At 39.8% G+C, this 18,671-nt stretch overlaps 1 protein-coding gene across 4 annotated transcripts; it reads right to left on the bottom strand.

The window, feature by feature from the left end:
• Positions 1-1,380: 1,380 nt before the first annotated feature.
• Positions 1,381-18,408, bottom strand: LOC109154131. Of its 4 annotated transcripts, none has more exons than XM_019301999.1 (4): positions 18,155-18,408; positions 16,424-16,550; positions 7,791-8,084; positions 1,381-1,795 (listed from the first exon to the last, which is right to left on the bottom strand). In XM_019301999.1, exons 2-4 carry the CDS (start codon positions 16,437-16,439, stop codon positions 1,611-1,613), a joined length of 495 nt encoding a protein of 164 aa, XP_019157544.1. In that variant the 5' UTR covers positions 16,440-16,550; positions 18,155-18,408; the 3' UTR covers positions 1,381-1,610. The 4 variants fall into 4 exon arrangements, 3 of the variants coding, with proteins under 3 accessions (XP_019157544.1, XP_019157543.1, XP_019157542.1); XM_019301998.1 differs by having other exon boundaries at positions 18,105-18,408; XM_019301997.1 differs by having other exon boundaries at positions 18,081-18,408.
• Between the last annotated feature and the right edge of the window lie 263 nt (positions 18,409-18,671).

Raw genomic sequence — 18,671 nt, forward strand, 5'->3', positions numbered from 1 at the left:
AAAATATATGGTGTTAGGATCTTTAAGTTCAGTCCTCGATGCATGGCAGACCCTTTGGCGTACAGACAATCAGTAGTAACCAGTTTGGTTTGTGGTGCAGTGTAGGCATGTGATAACATTTCGACCAGTTGCAATGCAAAAATTGTATGCATTGTGTTCATAACATCCTTGTACACCATTAGCAATCATTAGTTTACTGTGTTGCTGTCTTCCTACAGTGCACTCCAATGCTTGATTTTCCAATTCTATAAAACCTACGGATTAGCAGGTGGATTCGACACCAGGTGTAATTCTGTTAAGCGAGATCGTGGTGGTGAAATTATATCCTGTTATTTAGTATGCAGCAGACAAGGTGCCAAAGGAGGTGGCAGGAACAAACCAACAGTGGAACTTAGTATCGGTAGTGGTAGCAACAAGCAATGACGGAGACGGACCTCTAACAGAGTGGGGTGTCGCGCTAAGCTTGGATTTAAGAAAGAGAGTACTGGGGAGTTTATGGTGTCTACATTTGTCGAGGAACACAACCACAGTCTGTGCTCCGAGGGTGCAAAATTATTTATGCAGGGTATGTAACTGGAAGCTTAATGTGTCCCAACAAGCATTTCTAGCAAATTGCGTTAAGGCTAACGTTGGTTCTTCCACTGGGTTTAGGTTATGTAAGGAGGTGGCTGGTTCCTTTGAAAACGTTGGTGCAATGGACATGGAGTTCCATAATTTTAAACTTGACTTGCAATCGTATGTTGATGCAATCGTGCGGGTTGTGCGGTGATTATGCTTGTCATAATGCTTGTAGTTGTCCTTCCAAGTGCAGCCTGGATTAGTTTGTCATACCCCATGGTCCCGGGGCGAAGGAGATAACGCTAATTCCATTCTAGTTTACTTGAATTGGTTTAGATTAATTTTGTTCAATTTGTTGTCCCTTTTGTTAATGAACGAGTCCCTCCTTTTGTTATTCCCCCCATGTGAGAATACTTTAATACATTTTTTAGCAATGACTTTGAATTAGATTTTTAAAAACTTGTGAACGAATTGTATACAAATAGAGGGCGAGATGTCCCAAAATGTGCTTCACCCAACTATTCACAATAAAAATATGATGATGAACCCATTCTTCGTGGTGTGCAGTTTGGGAGAATTCTTATACTGTTTTTAGATGTTTAATTTTATTCTGTCAATTAGTGTTAAAGTTGGTCATTAAAATATAATGTTCAAGTCTATATTTTAAATTAAATTTGTTGGTTATATATTTATGCTTAATGAGTTTATATGAATGGCCTGGCAGATTGTAATAGGGTGTGAAGGAGGGATGTCGATAAGGTGAAATTGTGGTTAGAATGCTTCCAATTACTCAACATTTGATCAATTGGTTTGTGCCCCCCACCCCCAACGCACTTTTTCTGCACACGCCAAATGTATACGCAGGATATATTTGAACCAAAAAGCAAACTAAGCACCTCCTTATTGCACGCAAACAGTTAGCTCACGCATGACTAAACCATAGGTGACCAAACCGACATGCTCTCATATCAAAAGATAATACCCATGTACTAACTAATGTCTAAACTATAGTTGGCCAAAACCGGAATGCAGCAGTTTTGCATTCTACCTAATCAGTGCACGTCCGACAACCCGAACAAGTTCCTTGGGCATCCCCCGCATGTTGATCTGGGGAAACCGGTTGTCCGCGGAGACCCTTTGAGCCCCACATCCTCGAGGACCCGTGGCGGGGTGTAGAAGTCCTCACCATACTCGCTTCCGTCATCAGTTAGTTGAATCGCATGTTGTGCATCCCGACCTGAGACACCCCAAAGCAGACAGGTTAGCATCCTAACGAATAATCTGTAACCTTGATAAAAAAAAATGGCGGTATTCCTGGAATATTTAGAGGCTTTGGCTGCAGAACTGCTGCAATACGATACTATTATTAGTTTTTTTTTGAAGGGATACAATTATTAGTTGATTTAGGCATTTAGCTAGTAAGAATCATCCACTTATCTTATTCATGCGAAACCTGATGCACAGAACTATTGTTTTCTTCAATTATGGAATTTTTATGCAACAGCCCTAGCATGACATCAAAGCCCATCTTCCTTTGCAAACTAGCTAGCATAATGTTCATGATGGGGATCCCAATGCAACAGTAGTAACACATTGGATTACAAAAGCACTACAGCCTAAAGTGAGAATTAATAACACATGCATTCACCTGGTGATTACCTAAGAGGAGTACTGCCAATATAAACAAAAATACACCCATATTCTAGCAAATGAGAATGAATACACAATAAGAAATACAGTCCCCCCAAAAAAGCAACACCCACACTGGCTTACACTCAGCCACCACGATACAAACCCAAAGTGAATAAAATGGATTCAATATTGATTTCAATGCATCAATTGGAGTTCAAATAACTCCTTGATTCATTACCGTATTGCCTTTCTCTTAATTACTGGTGTTATTAATTCTTGCAATTTCTTTGACAGGTTCTTAAATATGGCATGGTTGTACTGTGCAACGTGATAATGCAGGGTTGCTATGCTAATAGCCTAAAAGTTCTATCGTCTCCACAAGCTACTGTAATGAACTTTGCAACCAATTTCATTTCCTCTGGCTTGGCTGGATTTTTGCTTTTCAAGGAACCTTTACCACTACAGGTCATCGGGCATGATCGCGCGACGCGTTTTTTGTGTGTAGCAAATGAGACGCCACGCTGCAAAGCCCCATATACCCATGCCACCGCTCGTGCACTGCCAAGGATTTCCAAAGAAGGTACAAAAACAGCCTCATTGTGAAACATATTTAAAGATGACAAATAGAATACAGTTTAGAGAAGGTTCTATGTTGCTGTCTCCCTACACCACACCTATCTAAAGCCTCATGAAGCTGTTACTATGTAGCTGTCTTCCTACACCACCCTTACCTACCAACATAACAACCCCCCACCAGTTCACAAAAGCCAGAGACTGTACGAGATGCATGATAAAACACCAAACCACAAATAGATGGAAGAAAAAAAAGGGAACAAGCAACATGCACTGGCAAATTGAGCTCTTGTACACACTAATCGACTGTAAAGTTTCGTTTTTTCTGCAATTCACGGTACAGGGCAGGAGGCAGGGGTTTTGTATATGTAAAAAGGAGCATTGATTAGACGAACAAATTAAAAAAGAGGGAAAAATAAAAAACGAAAGAGGATCGGAACTAACCCCACTGCGCCGTCCGTTGCACAGTACAACCATGAGGATGCTACCCCGGAAGCCGGACGATCGCAAGCCCCACGAGCTGTCGCTTGTGAAGGACGGCCGCCTCACCACCGCTTTGTTATAGTTCTTAGATTGAAAGAGAAAAGAAAAGAAACGAAAGAAGAGAATTCATTCAACAAAACGAAACGGTTACAGCAGTTGGTTTAAGTAATAACAAGCAGGGCATTCTTGTCTTTTCCTTGCTTCTAACTACTTCTACCCGTAACTGCCTAAGTATCAAACGCAGCGTTTTGGGTAGCATTGTTACAGTACCCTCCCCTTAAGCAACCTTGTCCTCAAGGTTTAAAATTGGGAAATTGAGACATAAGGTGGTGATACTCCTCCCAGGTGGCTTCTTCTGGAGTCAGGTTAGCCCACTGCACTAGGACTTCGACTGATGCTGCATTGTTTTTCTTTAGGATTCTTCTCCCAAGGATGGCTATTGGTTCAGTTAATGGTTGTCCATCAGGACCAATCATAGGGGGTTCCATGTGAGCTTGCCTTCCATGACTAACCCTCTTTTTAAGCTGGGAAACATGGAAAACTGAGTGAATCAAGGCCCCAGCTGGCAGTTTCAGCCTGTAAGCTACCTGCCCAATTCTTTCTAATACTTCATAGGGTCCATAAAACTTGGAACTGAGCTTAACATTCCTTCTAATAGCCATTGTTACTTGTCTGTAGGGCTGCAGTTTTATGTAAACCAGATCTCCCACTGAGAATGTTCTCTCTGATCTGTTTTTGTCTGCATAGTGCTTCATTCTCTGCTGAGCCTGACTTAGATTCTTTTGAGTATGGCTAGCATATTTACCCTCCCTTGAACCCAGCTTTCTGCATTTTCATCAGCTGCTCTTGTTGTGTCATTGATAGCCAATTGGGAAGGTGGGTAGCCATATAGAGCCTGAAATGGAGACATTTTTAAGGCACTGTGATGGTTGGTGTTATACCAATGTTCTGCTAGGGCCAGCCATGCTTCCCACTGTTTAGGCTTATGGGAACTCATGCATCTGAGGTAAGTTTCCAAACATCTATTAATCCTCTCTGTTTGCCCATCTGATTGGGGGTGGTATGCAGAACTCATGTGCAGTTGAGTACCCATCTTTTTAAATATTTCCTTCCAAAACTTGCTGAGAAACACCTTGTCTCTGTCTGACACTATCCCTTGTGGCAAGCCATGCAGTTTATACACATTTTCCATGTACAAATTGGCCACTTTTTCTGCAGTAAAAGGGTGAGCCAAACTCATGAAATGAGCATACTTTGTGAATCTGTCTACTACTACCAATATCACATCTTTGCCATTAGATTTAGGTAATCCCTCAATAAAGTCCATGGACACTTGGACCCAAGCCTGCTCAGGGATAGATAGAGGTTGTAACAGCCCAGGGGTATGTATATTTTCTGATTTATTCCTTTGACAGTTGTCACAACTCTTCACATATAGTTTAACTTGCTTCTTCATGCCTTTCCAATAGAAGACTGCCTTGAGCCTGTTGTAAGTCACCTGTGTCCCAGAGTGACCTCCTAGTGCAGTGTTATGGAACTCAGTGATCAACTTGTCTCTTAATTGGTCATGGGCTCCAATTACCATCCTTCCTTTATGTTTAAGCAACCCATTCTCCATCTTCATAACTGGCACAGAATTTGGATCAATCATTAATGCAGTGATTGTTTCCTGTACCCAATTGTCACCCTTATAACTTTGCAGAACTTCTTCCAACCAAAGGGGTTTAAGATTGGATATGGCTTGGCAACTTCCCAACTCCCCTCTTCTGGATAATGCATCAGCTGCTGAGTTATCTTTTCCCTTTTTGTACACAATGGCATAGTCTAATCCCAACAATTTAGTTAAGCCTCTCTGCTGAATCAGGGTGGTGATTTTCTGCTCCAGTAAATGTTTCAAACTCTGATGATCAGTTTGAATGATAAAATGTCTCCCTTATAGATAGGGTCTCAATTTCTCTACTGCATTAAGGATGGCTAAGTACTCCTTCTCATATATGGACCATCCAACATGTTTAGGCCCTAACCCTTTGCTGTAGTAGGCAATTGGCCTTCCTTCTTGCATTAGAATAGCCCCAATTCCTCTACAAGATGCATCAGCCTCAATACTGAATTCCTTCTCAAAGTTTGGCATGGCTAGGACAGGTGCTGCACACATAGTTATCTTCAGTTGTTCAAAAGCTTGGTGAGCTTCCTCAGACCATATAAACCCATTCTTTTTGAGCATGTCTGTCAGGGGTCTGCAAATAACTCCATATCCCCTAATGAATCTTCTGTAATAGCCAGTTAGGCCCAAGAATCCCCTTAGAGCTTTAATGGTGTTAGGCTTGGGCCAAAGGGCAACTGCCTCCACCTTAGCAGGATCAGTGGCTAGACCTTCACCAGAGAGTACATGGCCCAAATACTCCACTTGTTTCTGAGCAAAGAAGCACTTACTCTTCTTGGCAAGGTGTTCCAGATGTGTATCCAAGCAAGGGCTATAGACTAAAATATCATCAAAAAACACAAGGATGAATTTCCTTAAGTGTGGCAGAAATACCTCATTCATCAAGGCTTGAAAGGAGGCTGGGGCATTGGTAAGGCCAAATGGCATGACCTTGAATTCATAAAGACCCTGGTGTGTCTTGAATGCAGTTTTGAATTCCTCCCCTTCTTTCATTCTGATCTGGTGGTAGCCAGCTCTTAGGTCTATCTTTGAAAAATATGTGGAGCCTGCTAACTCTGAGAACAAGTCTTCTACTAGAGGAATATGATACTTGTTCTTGATTGTCATCTTGTTTAGGGCTCTGTAGTCTATACAGAATCTCCATGTTCCATCCTTCTTGGGCACAAGTAACACAGGAGAAGCAAATGGAGAGGTACTGGGGCATACTATTCCAGCCTGCAGCATCTCTGCAATCATCTTCTCAATGATATCCTTCTGATCATGAGTGTATCTATAAGCCTTTAGATTGACAGCGATTGCATTGGGCACCAAGGGAATGGCATGATCATGTCTTCTAGTAGGGGGTAACCCTTGGGGCTCCTGGAAAATATCAACAAACTTTTCAAGTAACTCCTCTACTGCAGTACTCATTTTCTCATTAGTTGCCAATGAGGATTCTATAGCATTACAGAATCCAGCTAATTCAGTTGGGTTTTGTTCTGGGTTGCAACAGACAATTAAGAACCCTAGGGCTCCTTTCCTGGTCCAACTGGCCTTCTCTTTTGTGGTAGCTTCCTTAAGATTCATTCTTCCAGAGATGCCTTCTAGTGTCACCTCCCTCCCTTCTCTATTGAAGGATATTCCTAATGGCCTGGTGTGCAACTGAATAGGGGAAAACTGATCAAGCCAGTCCATGCCCAAAACCATATCACATCCCCCCATTCTTAGCAATCTGAAATCTCTCTTGAACTCTTCTTCTTGTACTGTCCATGAGAATTCACTACAAGCCTCATCACACATCAATGTCTGCCCATTGGCTACTGTTACATAGAGAGGGTTAGTCTTGTAGATGTGAGATTTGAGCCCTTGGACTACTGCAGGGTCCAGGAAGCTATGAGTGCTTCCTGTATCCACTAATATGATCAACTTCCTTTTTCCCACTTTTCCCAGCAGCTTAATTGTGCTCAACCCCTCCCCCCTAGCATAGCTAAGAGAGAAACTTCAGCAACCCCCTCTTTTTCCTCAAAACTGTTCTCAGTTCCCAAATTTTCCTCTATTTCCCCTTGTTCCAGCTGAGTCCCTTCTAGGCCAGTCATCACATTAAAGGATTTAGGTCTGCACTTGTGGCCATGTTGCCACTTCTCTCTGCAATAGAAACATAACTTTTGTTCCTTAAGTTTCTCCATCTCTGCCTGACTCAGTTGGACTGTAGGTTGCCTTCTGTTGCTATTAGCAGAAGGTGGGTTGTGAGCATTAGTTATTCCTCTGGCAGACCATTCAGTTCCCATCAATCCTTCCTCAAACTGTCTAGCATACACATATGCATCCATTAGGGAAAGTGGATTGGTGGTTTTAACAAAGCATCTTATATGGCTCTTTAATCCACTAGTGTAGTTTCTGATGAAGTACATTTCTGTCAAGGTGGGATGTGCCATTAACATTTGGATTCTGAGCTCGTCATACCTATTATTGTACTCCTCTACACTTCCAGACTGTCTCAACATTTTGAACTCCTCCTCTACACACTCTAGGCCAAAAGAGCTGAATCTCCTACATACATCTTCTGCAAACTCATCCCAGAATATTCCCCCCCCCCCCCCCCCCCCCCCATGATCCAATACATACCCTTCAAACCAAGCATCAATACCCCCTTTAATGTAAAAAGACACATATTCCATCTTCAATTCTTCAGGAATACGGTAAAGAAGGAAGAATTTATTACATCTTCGAACCCATCCCCTAGGGTTTGAACTATCAAACTCAGGGAACTCAATTCTGGGTTTAGGGGCTCTCAAGTAATCCTCGTTATTGCGCAACAAGTGTCTAGGCTGATCCTGACCCTGTGCATTCCCCCCTTGTACCCCTGAAGCATTGTCAATATGAATAGGGATTGGCCGGTTACCTACAGATGGTCGATCAACCCTGGTTGGGGGATTGACTGAAGTGCTTCCGGCTTCTGAATGCTGCGCTTGGCCTCCAGCTTGCAGAATGGCAGGTCCTGGAGCTACCATGTTCCTCATCCACTGCCTGACCTCAGTTTGGAACGCTTGGAAGCCCGTTTGGAATGCCCCCAATGTCTCAGCTTGAGCCCTCTGGCTGTCGTTCATCTGAGCTTGCATCGCCTGCATTTGTTCTTGAATTTCAGTAATGTGCCTTGCTGCCTCATCGTAATCTCTGCGGGTGTTCGTCATGAGCTCTGATACCAGCTGTTACAGTTCTTAGATTGAAAGAGAAAAGAGAAGAAACGAAAGAAGAGAATTCATTCAACAAAATGAAATGGTTACAACAGTTGGTTTAAGTAATAACAAGCAGGGCATTCTTGTCTTTTCCTTGCTTCTAACTACTTCTACCCGTAACTGCCTAAGTATCAAACGCAGCGTTTTGGGTAGGATTGTTACACGCTTGAAGGTCCAGTTTCCCACTGCAACCATGTGCGCCCCAGCCGCCGCTGGCGTTCCCGGCGTGAACGGACGCCCAGACCCACCCCCATGGACCGACGATATCCACTTGACCGTGCCATGAACTTCCGACACCCAACCTGCAACATCGAGATGAATAGAGAGCCGCACCACCGGAAGCCGTAGAGGAATTAACCCCCAATTAGAATTCTGAACCCGTAGTTATTCCACTACCGAATTGCAGAGAATTAGAGTTATATCAAAAAAGGGCCCCACACTTGTCAACAAAGATGCACTATTCAAACGCGGTGCACACGAGCCCCATGCACCCTCACCCGTGTCCATTGATCATCTAAGATGAACGATTAAGACAAGTGCACACGGTTCACACTTTAAGAGTGGAGTGCACCAGAACTTTATTCTATATAGGCTTATTCTTAAATTGGTGAAATATAAATATTATTACTTATTAGATTAATTCTTTAATATTCTTAGGATCCTGAGGAAAAGTATTTTTTTCCACCGAGCTAAAACAATATGTTGATGCCTCTAGTAAACCAAAGGTATCGTTTCATAGCTATTTTGCTTCAATCTCTTTCCTACAAAATAAAAAATTGAAGATTTAGTTACGGTTAGAAATTTGAAAAGAACTTTCTAGCTTCAGCCATGAATCCCTTACTCATATATATATATATATATATATATATATATATATATATATATATATATATATATATCTCGGAAAGTTTAAGAAGTTAAATTTTGGGGTGTTACAAAGAGTGTTGTAAGTATCATTTAATTTTCATCTTTGTCTTGAGGAAATATAATTGTTAAAATAACATACTTAATTGTTATTGGTTGTACATGTGATACGATTTTTTAAATTTTGAGTTTAAAATTTATTCTTGCTCTTATATATAATATCGTATACTTATATATTGTTGTTGTTTTTTTAATTTCATTTTACTGTAGGAAAGTACTTGGGAGAAGAAGTTGCAAAATTTAAAGAAATTGCACAAGTAGCTTTAAAGAAACAAGCGGCTGAAATCAAGCAAATTTTTGCTCACTTTTCAAACAATCAAGGGATTCCAAATATGCTAATGTATCTCCATCATTACCTCAAGTGAAAAATAATCAAAGACATTTTATTTTAAAATATTTTTATTTGCATTATATTGTATCTCTAACAACATATATTTGTTAGACAATGAGGTCTCTTTTAATATATATTTTAATTTGACGAGTAACATTTGGTGAATGGATTATTTTATTCCAGATAATACTTAAATTAAAACATTTAAATATGCCAAGATTTTGAAATAAATAATTATATATTGTGTGCATTTGGTTAGTATTATTTGAAAAAAAAAAAAAAAAAGTGACCAAGTAATGGTCACTTATAAAAACATCAAGAATGACAATAGTGACACTATTTAAACTTATTTTAGTGACACAAGTTTTGCCAGTAATTTTCAGTATTGTTGTTACGGCTTTAGTTAGCACCAATGATTGTTTCAAAGTTAACTTCTTTTTGTCACAAATAAATACAACATTTGTTACCATGATTGTTGCAACTTGCAACAACAAAATAATTATTTGATATAACTTTTTAGGTCACTGATTATCATTTTTGAGCTAATAACAATTCTCACAAATAAGTATTGTGACTAAAGTGCTCATAATAAAATAATTAATTGCAACAATTTTAGTTGTCACTAGATCAATTTTTTGTAATAACATATTTCGTTACAAAATGTACATTTATTGTTTTTTTTAAAAAAAATTGTACATTTATTGTGACAACTATTGATATCACTCAAATACTATTTTTAGTGTACGTAAACATTGGCACAAAGGTTTTAATAATTGTGACAATTTTTCAAAAGTTGTCACTACTACAATAGTGACGAAGGATATAGTGACGACAGGTGACGACTTCAAAAATTGGTCACTAATTTCAATAGTGACCAAAATCGATAGTTTTGGTGACAACTTCTATTATCATTAAATGTGAAATTTCTTATAGTGTTGATTCGACAAGATTCATATGCTATCAAGAGCATATTTGTCTAAGTCTGAGTGTTAGGTAAATCATCCTAGACAAATAGTGTCCTAGGAATGAAATTTCAAATATCAAGGAGCATTTAATGATTAGTACCTTTTGTCTGCACAAAATGACAAAATGGTTGGTTACTTTTTGAAGCCAATGGCTACACAGCACAGCCGCATTTAAGGCTCCTTACCCAGAGGTCATTACACGCTAGTCAATAGGTTTGAAATTTCCATCTCCCTCCAACGGATGAATTTCTCACCCAATAAATACCCCTCTTCATCACTTGAAGAATGTGCTGGTTTTTATCATTATTTTCTATCTAAAAAGCTTTAAAACTGATCATCATAAGCTTTGTGAACCAACGTGTAGTTGTGAAGGCTTATTTCAAAAAGATCATCCATTCATCTAAGTTTTCATAACACCAAGGAAATCTTGCTGCTTTTTAAACGAAGATCAAGCTACTTCAAGCCAAGATTTCAAGTTGGAATCAACATCAACATTTTCCAACCCTCAACTCTGAAGAAGAAGTTGATAGAGGCGGAGTAAACTCGATGAGTTAAAAAACTTAGCAAGTTGCGATCCGGCTTAGTAATCAATGACGCAGCTTGGCTTTGTTTGTACTAAGGAGTGATAGTACAAACCCTTTCACGAGTTGTGAAAGAAGAGTGGGGTAGGCTTTGTTAACAGCCGAACAACTATAAAAATCTCTCTCTCACTCTCTCGCTCATTACTTTTGTTTATATTATTTGCATTGCATAACATCCACATTCATCACATCTTAACCTTTCTATAACGAAAGTGTGCAAAGAAACATTAAAAAGAACACAAAAATTTCGGATTTGCATCATTCTCTAGTGTTTGTGTTTTAAATTTGAAAAGAGTATATTCAACCCCCCCCCCCCCCCTCTAGACTCTCGTTATACACTACTGGGACCAACAGGTGACTCTATAATAAAGTTTTCCATGTATGTTTTTTTTGAAAAGGGTGAGCTCCTGGATTGCTGTAATGATACAGCAATTACCCTTATTCCCAACGTATCCTCCATGGATTTCGTGAAGCAGTTTCGCCCAATCGAGTTGTGCAATGTTACCTACAAGATCCTAACAAAAACAATGGCATTGAGAGTCAAGGAAATCTTCAGAAAGCTTATCGGTCCTCATCAAACAAGTTTTGTGCCGGGGTGTCAAATTACAGACAACATTCTGGTCTTCCAAGAAGTTCTCAATTCAATGAGGTGCAAGAAAGGAGCCTTTGACTGGACGATAATGAAAATAGACTTAGAGAAGGCACGTGATAGACTTTGGTGGGGTTTCATAGAAGACACGTTAAAGGACATTAGGTTCAACAGCACTTGGATGAGGAATATCATGACTTGCATAATTACTTCAAGGTTGGCAACCACATGGAACGGTCATCAGTCAGAATGGTTTAAGCCGGAGCGTGGAATCAGACAGGGAGACCGTATATCCCCTCTTCTCTATGTTTTATGCATAGAAAGACTAAGCCAATTTATTAAGAAGTCTATGGCTTTAAGTCACTGGAAAGGCTTCAAAATAAATAGACAAGGGCCTCATATTACCCATTTATTTTTCGCAGATGATATGGTACTATTTGGCGAAGCGTCAGTATGTCAAGCTAGGGAGATGAAGGCATGCCTTGAGAGTTTTTGCAGTAGTTCCGGACAGAGAGTCAACCTGTAGAAATCCTCCATCTATTTTTCTAAGAATGCTCAGACTGATCTGCAGCTAGAGATTTAGAACTTAACTTGAATTCCCAAGGTGATGGACTTGGGCAAATATTTAGGAGTTCCATCCATACATGGAAGGATTAAAGAATGAGTCTTTTGCGGGTATCATGTAAAGAATTCAAACTAGGCTAGCGGGCTGGAGAACTCGAACCTTGTCCCTAGCAGGCAAACAGGTTCTTGCTAAGTCAGTTCTTTCATCAATCCCCTATTATACAATGCAATCGACGTTGCTACCAACTGGAGTGACTTCATCCGTTGAAAGATCGATACCGAGGTTTCCTTGGGGTGGCACTGATGACTCGAGAAGCTGCCATTGAGTTAACTAGAATACTGTATCGAGACATAAATCAAATGGGGGATTGGGTATCCAGAAATTAGACCAAATGAATGAGGCTTTTATGGCGAAGCTTGTCTGGAGATTGGCGCAGAATGAAGATAGTCTATGAGTTCAGCTGTTTAGAGCTAAGTACGCAGTGTCTCTTCGAGCTTTTCAACTTAGATCCCGAAAGCAAATATGTCGAATGCTTGGAAACGGATTCTTAAGGCTACTCCGATTCTTCATAAGGGAGTTAAGAAATTCGTTAGGAATGGAAGAGATACATGATTCTGGATGGATATCTGGGTGGAAGACTGCCCCTGCAATAACTGACTTTGGCTCCAATCCCACATTGCGATCTTCTCAAACCAGTATCGCATTACTGGGATTCTCATGTTGGATGGGTCTAGGACCAGTTGGATTGGATTCTCCCGGAGGATACCCTCAGTAAAATCGCAGCAATAATTATTTGTGATGATCCAGAGTCGAAGGACTTTATTGGTTGGTCGAAGGAAGCCAATGGAAACTTTTCTGTTACTTCTGCTTATGAACTGGCAACAGGTTATGTTTCCTCACTGGAAGCGGCTAAGTGGAACAATATTTGGAAACTGAAGGTTCCTAATCGTATATGTTCCTTCTTGTGGCTAGTGAAGCATGAGAAGATTATGACAAATAGTAACAGAGTGAGGCGCGACAAAGCAACTTGTGATAAGTGTTGGCTATGTAATAACGCTATCGAGGATACGGAACATGTTCTCCGTAGATGCCCGGTAGCTGATAAGTCTGGAGAGCCATCTCTCCTATTGACCATACGGAGTCCAACTCGGAGGCGTTTTCAAAGTGGCTAGATTCTGGAATCGCGGGGCATAGGCAACGGTAGGAGCCCCCTGAACAGTAGTACTCAGTTCGCTTTAACATGCTGGTGGTTGTGGAAATGGTGTAATAAAGCCATTTTTTAAAACGTGACTTTACCCCTAACATCTAATTAAGTTGCGTGGATTAGATTGCAATTGGTTTCAGGAGAACAAGCAGATTGAAGCCACTTGGCAGCACCTCATCATTCCAACAGTTAGAAAGCAGTAGCTAGAGCTGTTATATCTGTTGGTCTATTTCAACTGCATTTCCCTCTCTTTTACACAGTGTATATAAGCCTTGTTGTAAAGATAGTTAGAAGCTAATTAGAAATTACTTTGTTCAACAACTTTTCATCTTCTTCCAAATCTGTAATATGGTATCAGAGCGGAGAGAGAATATGTAACCCTAAATCTTGCTTCCATGGCAGCGTGGCCACCTCTCAGCAATCGAACAACACCAATTGAGAATCCAATAGGGAGTCAAGCACCTGGTGCAATGCCTAATCAGGCAACCAGTACAGTTCCTCAAGGAACACCCTCTTCCTCAGTTTCGGCAACCGGATTGAACACCGCAGAGGTAACATTCGAGCCTCAATTGCAGTCTAACCCTTACTACCTTCACATAAATGAGAACCTAGCCTTAGAACTGTTGTCTATTCCCCATGATGGAACAAATTATCATCCATGGGCCAGGGCAATGACCATGACCCTATCTCGCAAAAACAAAGTTGCATTCGTTAATGGAACAATCACGAAACCTCCCAGAGATAATCTAGAAAGGTATCTCGCCTGGGAAAGGTGCAATAACATTGTGGTTTCGTGGATTGTGCGTACTCTATCCCCTATAATCGGCCGTAGTGTCCTATTGATCGATACGGTCTATGGGATCTAGGATGATTTGAGAAGGAGGTTCAGTCATCAAGACCTCTTCCAGATATCAGAAATCAGATGTGAAATCTATCAAACTAAGCAGCAAGAGAACACTCTTAATGAATACTTCACTAAACAGAAGCTACTCTGGGATGAATTGAGCATCCTCAGGCCTCTAATGCATTGTGGTTGTAGTACAAAGTGTGAATGTGGCAAGAAATTAGATGATCTGAATGAACAGTCAGAAAAGAACAAGCTCTCCATCTTCCTTATTGGCTTAAATGAAAGATACACAGGAGCCAGAAATTAGATTATGTTAATGAGACCTTTGCTGGATGTCAATGAAGCCTACTCTATGGTTGCTCAACAAGAGAGGCAATTTCATATGGCTAGCAATGGGCTTGGAAGTCAATTATATCAAGCAAGTGAGAGTAGTACCACTGGGAATGTCTTCTTGGCCAGAACTGATGGCAATTTCCAACCAGGGTTCAAGAAGTATCCAACTGCCAACAAAAAGCCTGTGTGTACATATTGTGAGTACACAGGTCATACCCAAGACAAATGCTATAAGAAGCATGGATACCCCCGGTTGGAAGCCAAGATCAAGAAATCAAGGCTCAGTAAATCAAGTTCAAGCCCCATCAGTAACACAGCAGTCCAACACTGATGGAAGTATGTCTTTCACTCAGGAGGATTTTAAGAAATTCTTGGAATTCATGCAAGCTAAAAGGCCAGCTGGTGAGAGCATGAATTCACCTCTGGATCAACCCTCACAAGCACTGATCAACACTGTGTCATCTGACTTTCTAAATGAAGGTATGATTCCTACAATCAATATTGTTAATAGTGGCATTAATGACTGGATCATTGACAGTGGTGCTACACACCATATTGTGTGTGATTTGAGGCTACTAAGCAGCCAGAAAAGAGTTCATAATCTTTATGTTAACTTGCCAAATGGTCAGCAAGCAACAATTACCTTCATTGGATCAGTTTATTTGTCAGATAGCCTTGCCTTGCATAATGTGCTCTATGTCCCTGGCTTTCATTACAATATGATTTTAGTAGGCTGCTTCATTAAGAACTCTAACTATGCTATTAAGATGTTCTCTAATCAATGCATCATACAGGATGCTATCCTTGGCAAGGTGATTGGAAGGGCTGAGCTGCAAGGTGGATTATATCATTTAGTGTTTCCTATCATACATTCCATATGTAATTCTGTTTCAGCTGCCAATAAATGTGTTGTATGGCATGCTAGGTTAGGGCATGCATCATATTCCAAACTTCAGTTCTTGAAAGGATTAGAACCTATGATTCATGTTAATAAAGAATTGGTTTGTGACAATTGTCGTTTTGCAAAGCAGAAAAGAGTTCCTTTTCAGTCCAGTAATTCTATATCATCTAATTGTTTTGATTTGTTGCACATGGATATATAAGGGCCTTACAAAACACCTACTATCCATGGCCATCATTATTTTCTTACAATTTTAGATGACCACAACAGAGCTTTATGGGTTTACTTGATGAAAGTGAAATCTGAAGTTAGAAGACTGATCACTGAGTTTTGCAGCATTGTGGAGAATCAGTTTGGAACAAGTGTGAAGTGTATAAGGTCGGACAATGGGATGGAATTTGACATGATTGAGTTGTTCAAATAGAAAGGAATTCTGCACCAAACATCCTGCACATACACACCTCAACAAAATGGCAGGGTAGAAAGGAAACATGGCCACCTACTCTCAACTGCTAGGGCTATCAAGTTTCAAGCCAATTTGCCAGATCACTTTTGGGGTGAGTGTGTTCTACATGCAGCCTACATAATTAATAGGCTTCCATCTGCTGCCATCAACAACCAGATCCCCTACCAGGTCTTGATCAAGAAAGTCGCTCAGTACCAACACTTGAGAGTCTTTGGTTGTTTAGCATATGCTACTATAGTTGGGCCTAGATCTAAGTTTGATGCTAGAGCCAAGAAGTGTATATTTCTTGGCTATGCAAGTGACACAAAAGGATATAAAGTTTATGACCTTGTCTCTAAAGAACTGTATATGTCTGGGGATGTAATTTTCTATGAGCATGTCTTTCCTTTCCAACAAGCTGATAATCTAGAAAAGGGGCGCTCTCAAGTTATACTTCCTACAATGGGCAATATGCCTCTTGAAATCTCTGAGGTTTCTCATGCTCAAAGATAAGACAGTAACATCAATGAGAAGATTTATATGCATCATAACTTGGCCCCTAAACAGCCACCAGATGAATCACATTTTCATGAGAACAACCAGATTGAACAGACCTGGAATTCTCCTCATAATGGAACTCCTGAGTCTGATGAGCCCAATAATACACACATCCCTATACCAGAAGCTCCTCAACAGCAGGCCACCAGAAAGTCCACAAGACACAGAAGTACTCCTGCTTACCTGAAAGAATATGTCTGTCAGAATGCAGAAGTAAAGACTTCTCTACATCCCATATGCAAAGTACTAGACTATGGAGGATTGGCACCACATTTTCAGTCCTTTGTGATGAACATTACTTGTCATTCTGAGCCTAAAAACTATCAAGAAGTTGTCAAGCATAAGTGTTGGAGAAAAGCCATGCAAGATGAAATCAATGCCCTAGAGAAAAATAATACTTGGCAGTTAGTGAATTTGCCTCATTCTAAGAAACCCATTGGCTGCAAATGGGTTTACAAGATCAAACATAGGGCTGATGGCACCATAGAAAGGTACAAAGCAAGGCTTGTGGAAAAAGGTTATAACCAAGTTCTTGGAGTTGATTACCTGGACACCTTTAGTCTAGTTACAAAAATGACCACCATTAGAAAATTGTTGGCAGTTGCAGCAGCAAGGGACTGGCATCTTCATCAGTTAGATGTAAATAATGCCTTTCTAAATGGTGATCTAGAAGAAGAAGTCTATATGCAACTACCCCTTGGTTTTTCAGGACATAAAACTGGACAAGTGTGTAGACTAATCAAGTCCATATATGGCTTGAAGCAGGCTAGTAGGCAATGGAACACCAAGTTGAGTATTGCCTTACAAGATATGGGATTTCACCAAGCCATGGCTGACAATTCTCTATTTACCAGAGGTAAAGAGAACTCTTTTGTAGCCTTATTGGTTTATGTAGATGACATTGTGGTAGCTAGTGTTGATTTGCATATTATACATGAAGTGAAAAGTCAGCTCAATATAAGGTTCCAGATAAAGGACCTAGGACCTCTAAAGTACTGCCTTGGCTTAGAGGTAGCTGGACAAAAGAAAGGCATTTTAATGTGTCAAAGGAAGTATGCAATTGAACTTCTTGGAGACACTGGTTTCACTAACTCAAAGTGATGGACAATTTTAATGTAATGTCCTCACAAGTGCACGAGTCAATTGTAGTTGTAGCGTGCTTTTAGCAAGGGTCGATCCCTCAGAGAATTGATACGGTGCAATTTAATAACAATGCAATTTAATGAACATAAAATTAAAGTAACTTGACAATATAAAGAATTTTAAAAACCAAACGGCAATCAAAATGGAATAAAAATTAAATGGAAACGCGGTAGAAATCAAGGCAGAAAAGATAATTGAATTATTGTGAAACACAATGACAGGGAATAAAGACTGGAATTAGATTTGATAATAAAAATAGAGAAGCCTAAGAACATGAATCAATTACCATTGCAATAAAGGAATCACGATTAACAAATACTTGAGCACTAAACATTATAATTAGTATTGTAATCAAATATTATGCACTAAGTACTCATTAGCATTTCGTAAATAAAACATAATGAATTGTAAAGTAAAACTAAAACTACTGCAAAAGCTTAGGAAAGAAATTAATTAAACATCCTAATCTTAATAAAAATTTCAAATGGAATTATCACATCTCCCGTAAACATAAATGTGAAAATCACTTTGTAATGCACAGAATTGAAGTTGCAATCAAAACAATTTGACCTTGCTAACAAGAATTGATGATACCAAATTGAATTGCTGCCACCGAATTAAAGCTGCACCCAAAGAATTATCACCCGGATTAATTTGCTGGTGAGAGATTGAAGCTGCTGCGTGCGTCGGTCAGAAACATAGCTGGCGCCGGCGCCGCCGAGAACAGTCCGGGGTGAATTGATGATCTGCCTTCCTTAATCCGTCTTCTATTTATATTGTTCAGATTCAACGCTTCCTGAGAATTGCTCCGGTCAACCGCTCACTTCAATCGGATCTCCCAAGGATTAGCTGAAGACTCCGCTTCTCCGTCCGATCTTCGTTCGCGTTAATTGACCAAGCTGCGTCTCTCCTTTCTCAATAAATAATAATAATAATAATAATAATAATAATAATCTTATTAGAGACCATATATAACTAATCTACATTTATTAAACTCCTGTTGATCATGTACTACTAAAATTAATATTATTATTAATAAATTAGGATCAAAGAATTATTGGACTAACAGAATTCAAATAATAGACAAATTTAATAAAAACAATCCTAAAGTAGAATAATATTAATAAAGCTACCTTTGACAATAATGAATAAAATAAATAT

Source organism: Ipomoea nil, unplaced genomic scaffold (assembly GCF_001879475.1).
Source record: "Ipomoea nil cultivar Tokyo-kokei standard unplaced genomic scaffold, Asagao_1.1 scaffold2610, whole genome shotgun sequence".
In the NCBI taxonomy this organism is placed as follows: domain Eukaryota; kingdom Viridiplantae; phylum Streptophyta; class Magnoliopsida; order Solanales; family Convolvulaceae; genus Ipomoea; species Ipomoea nil.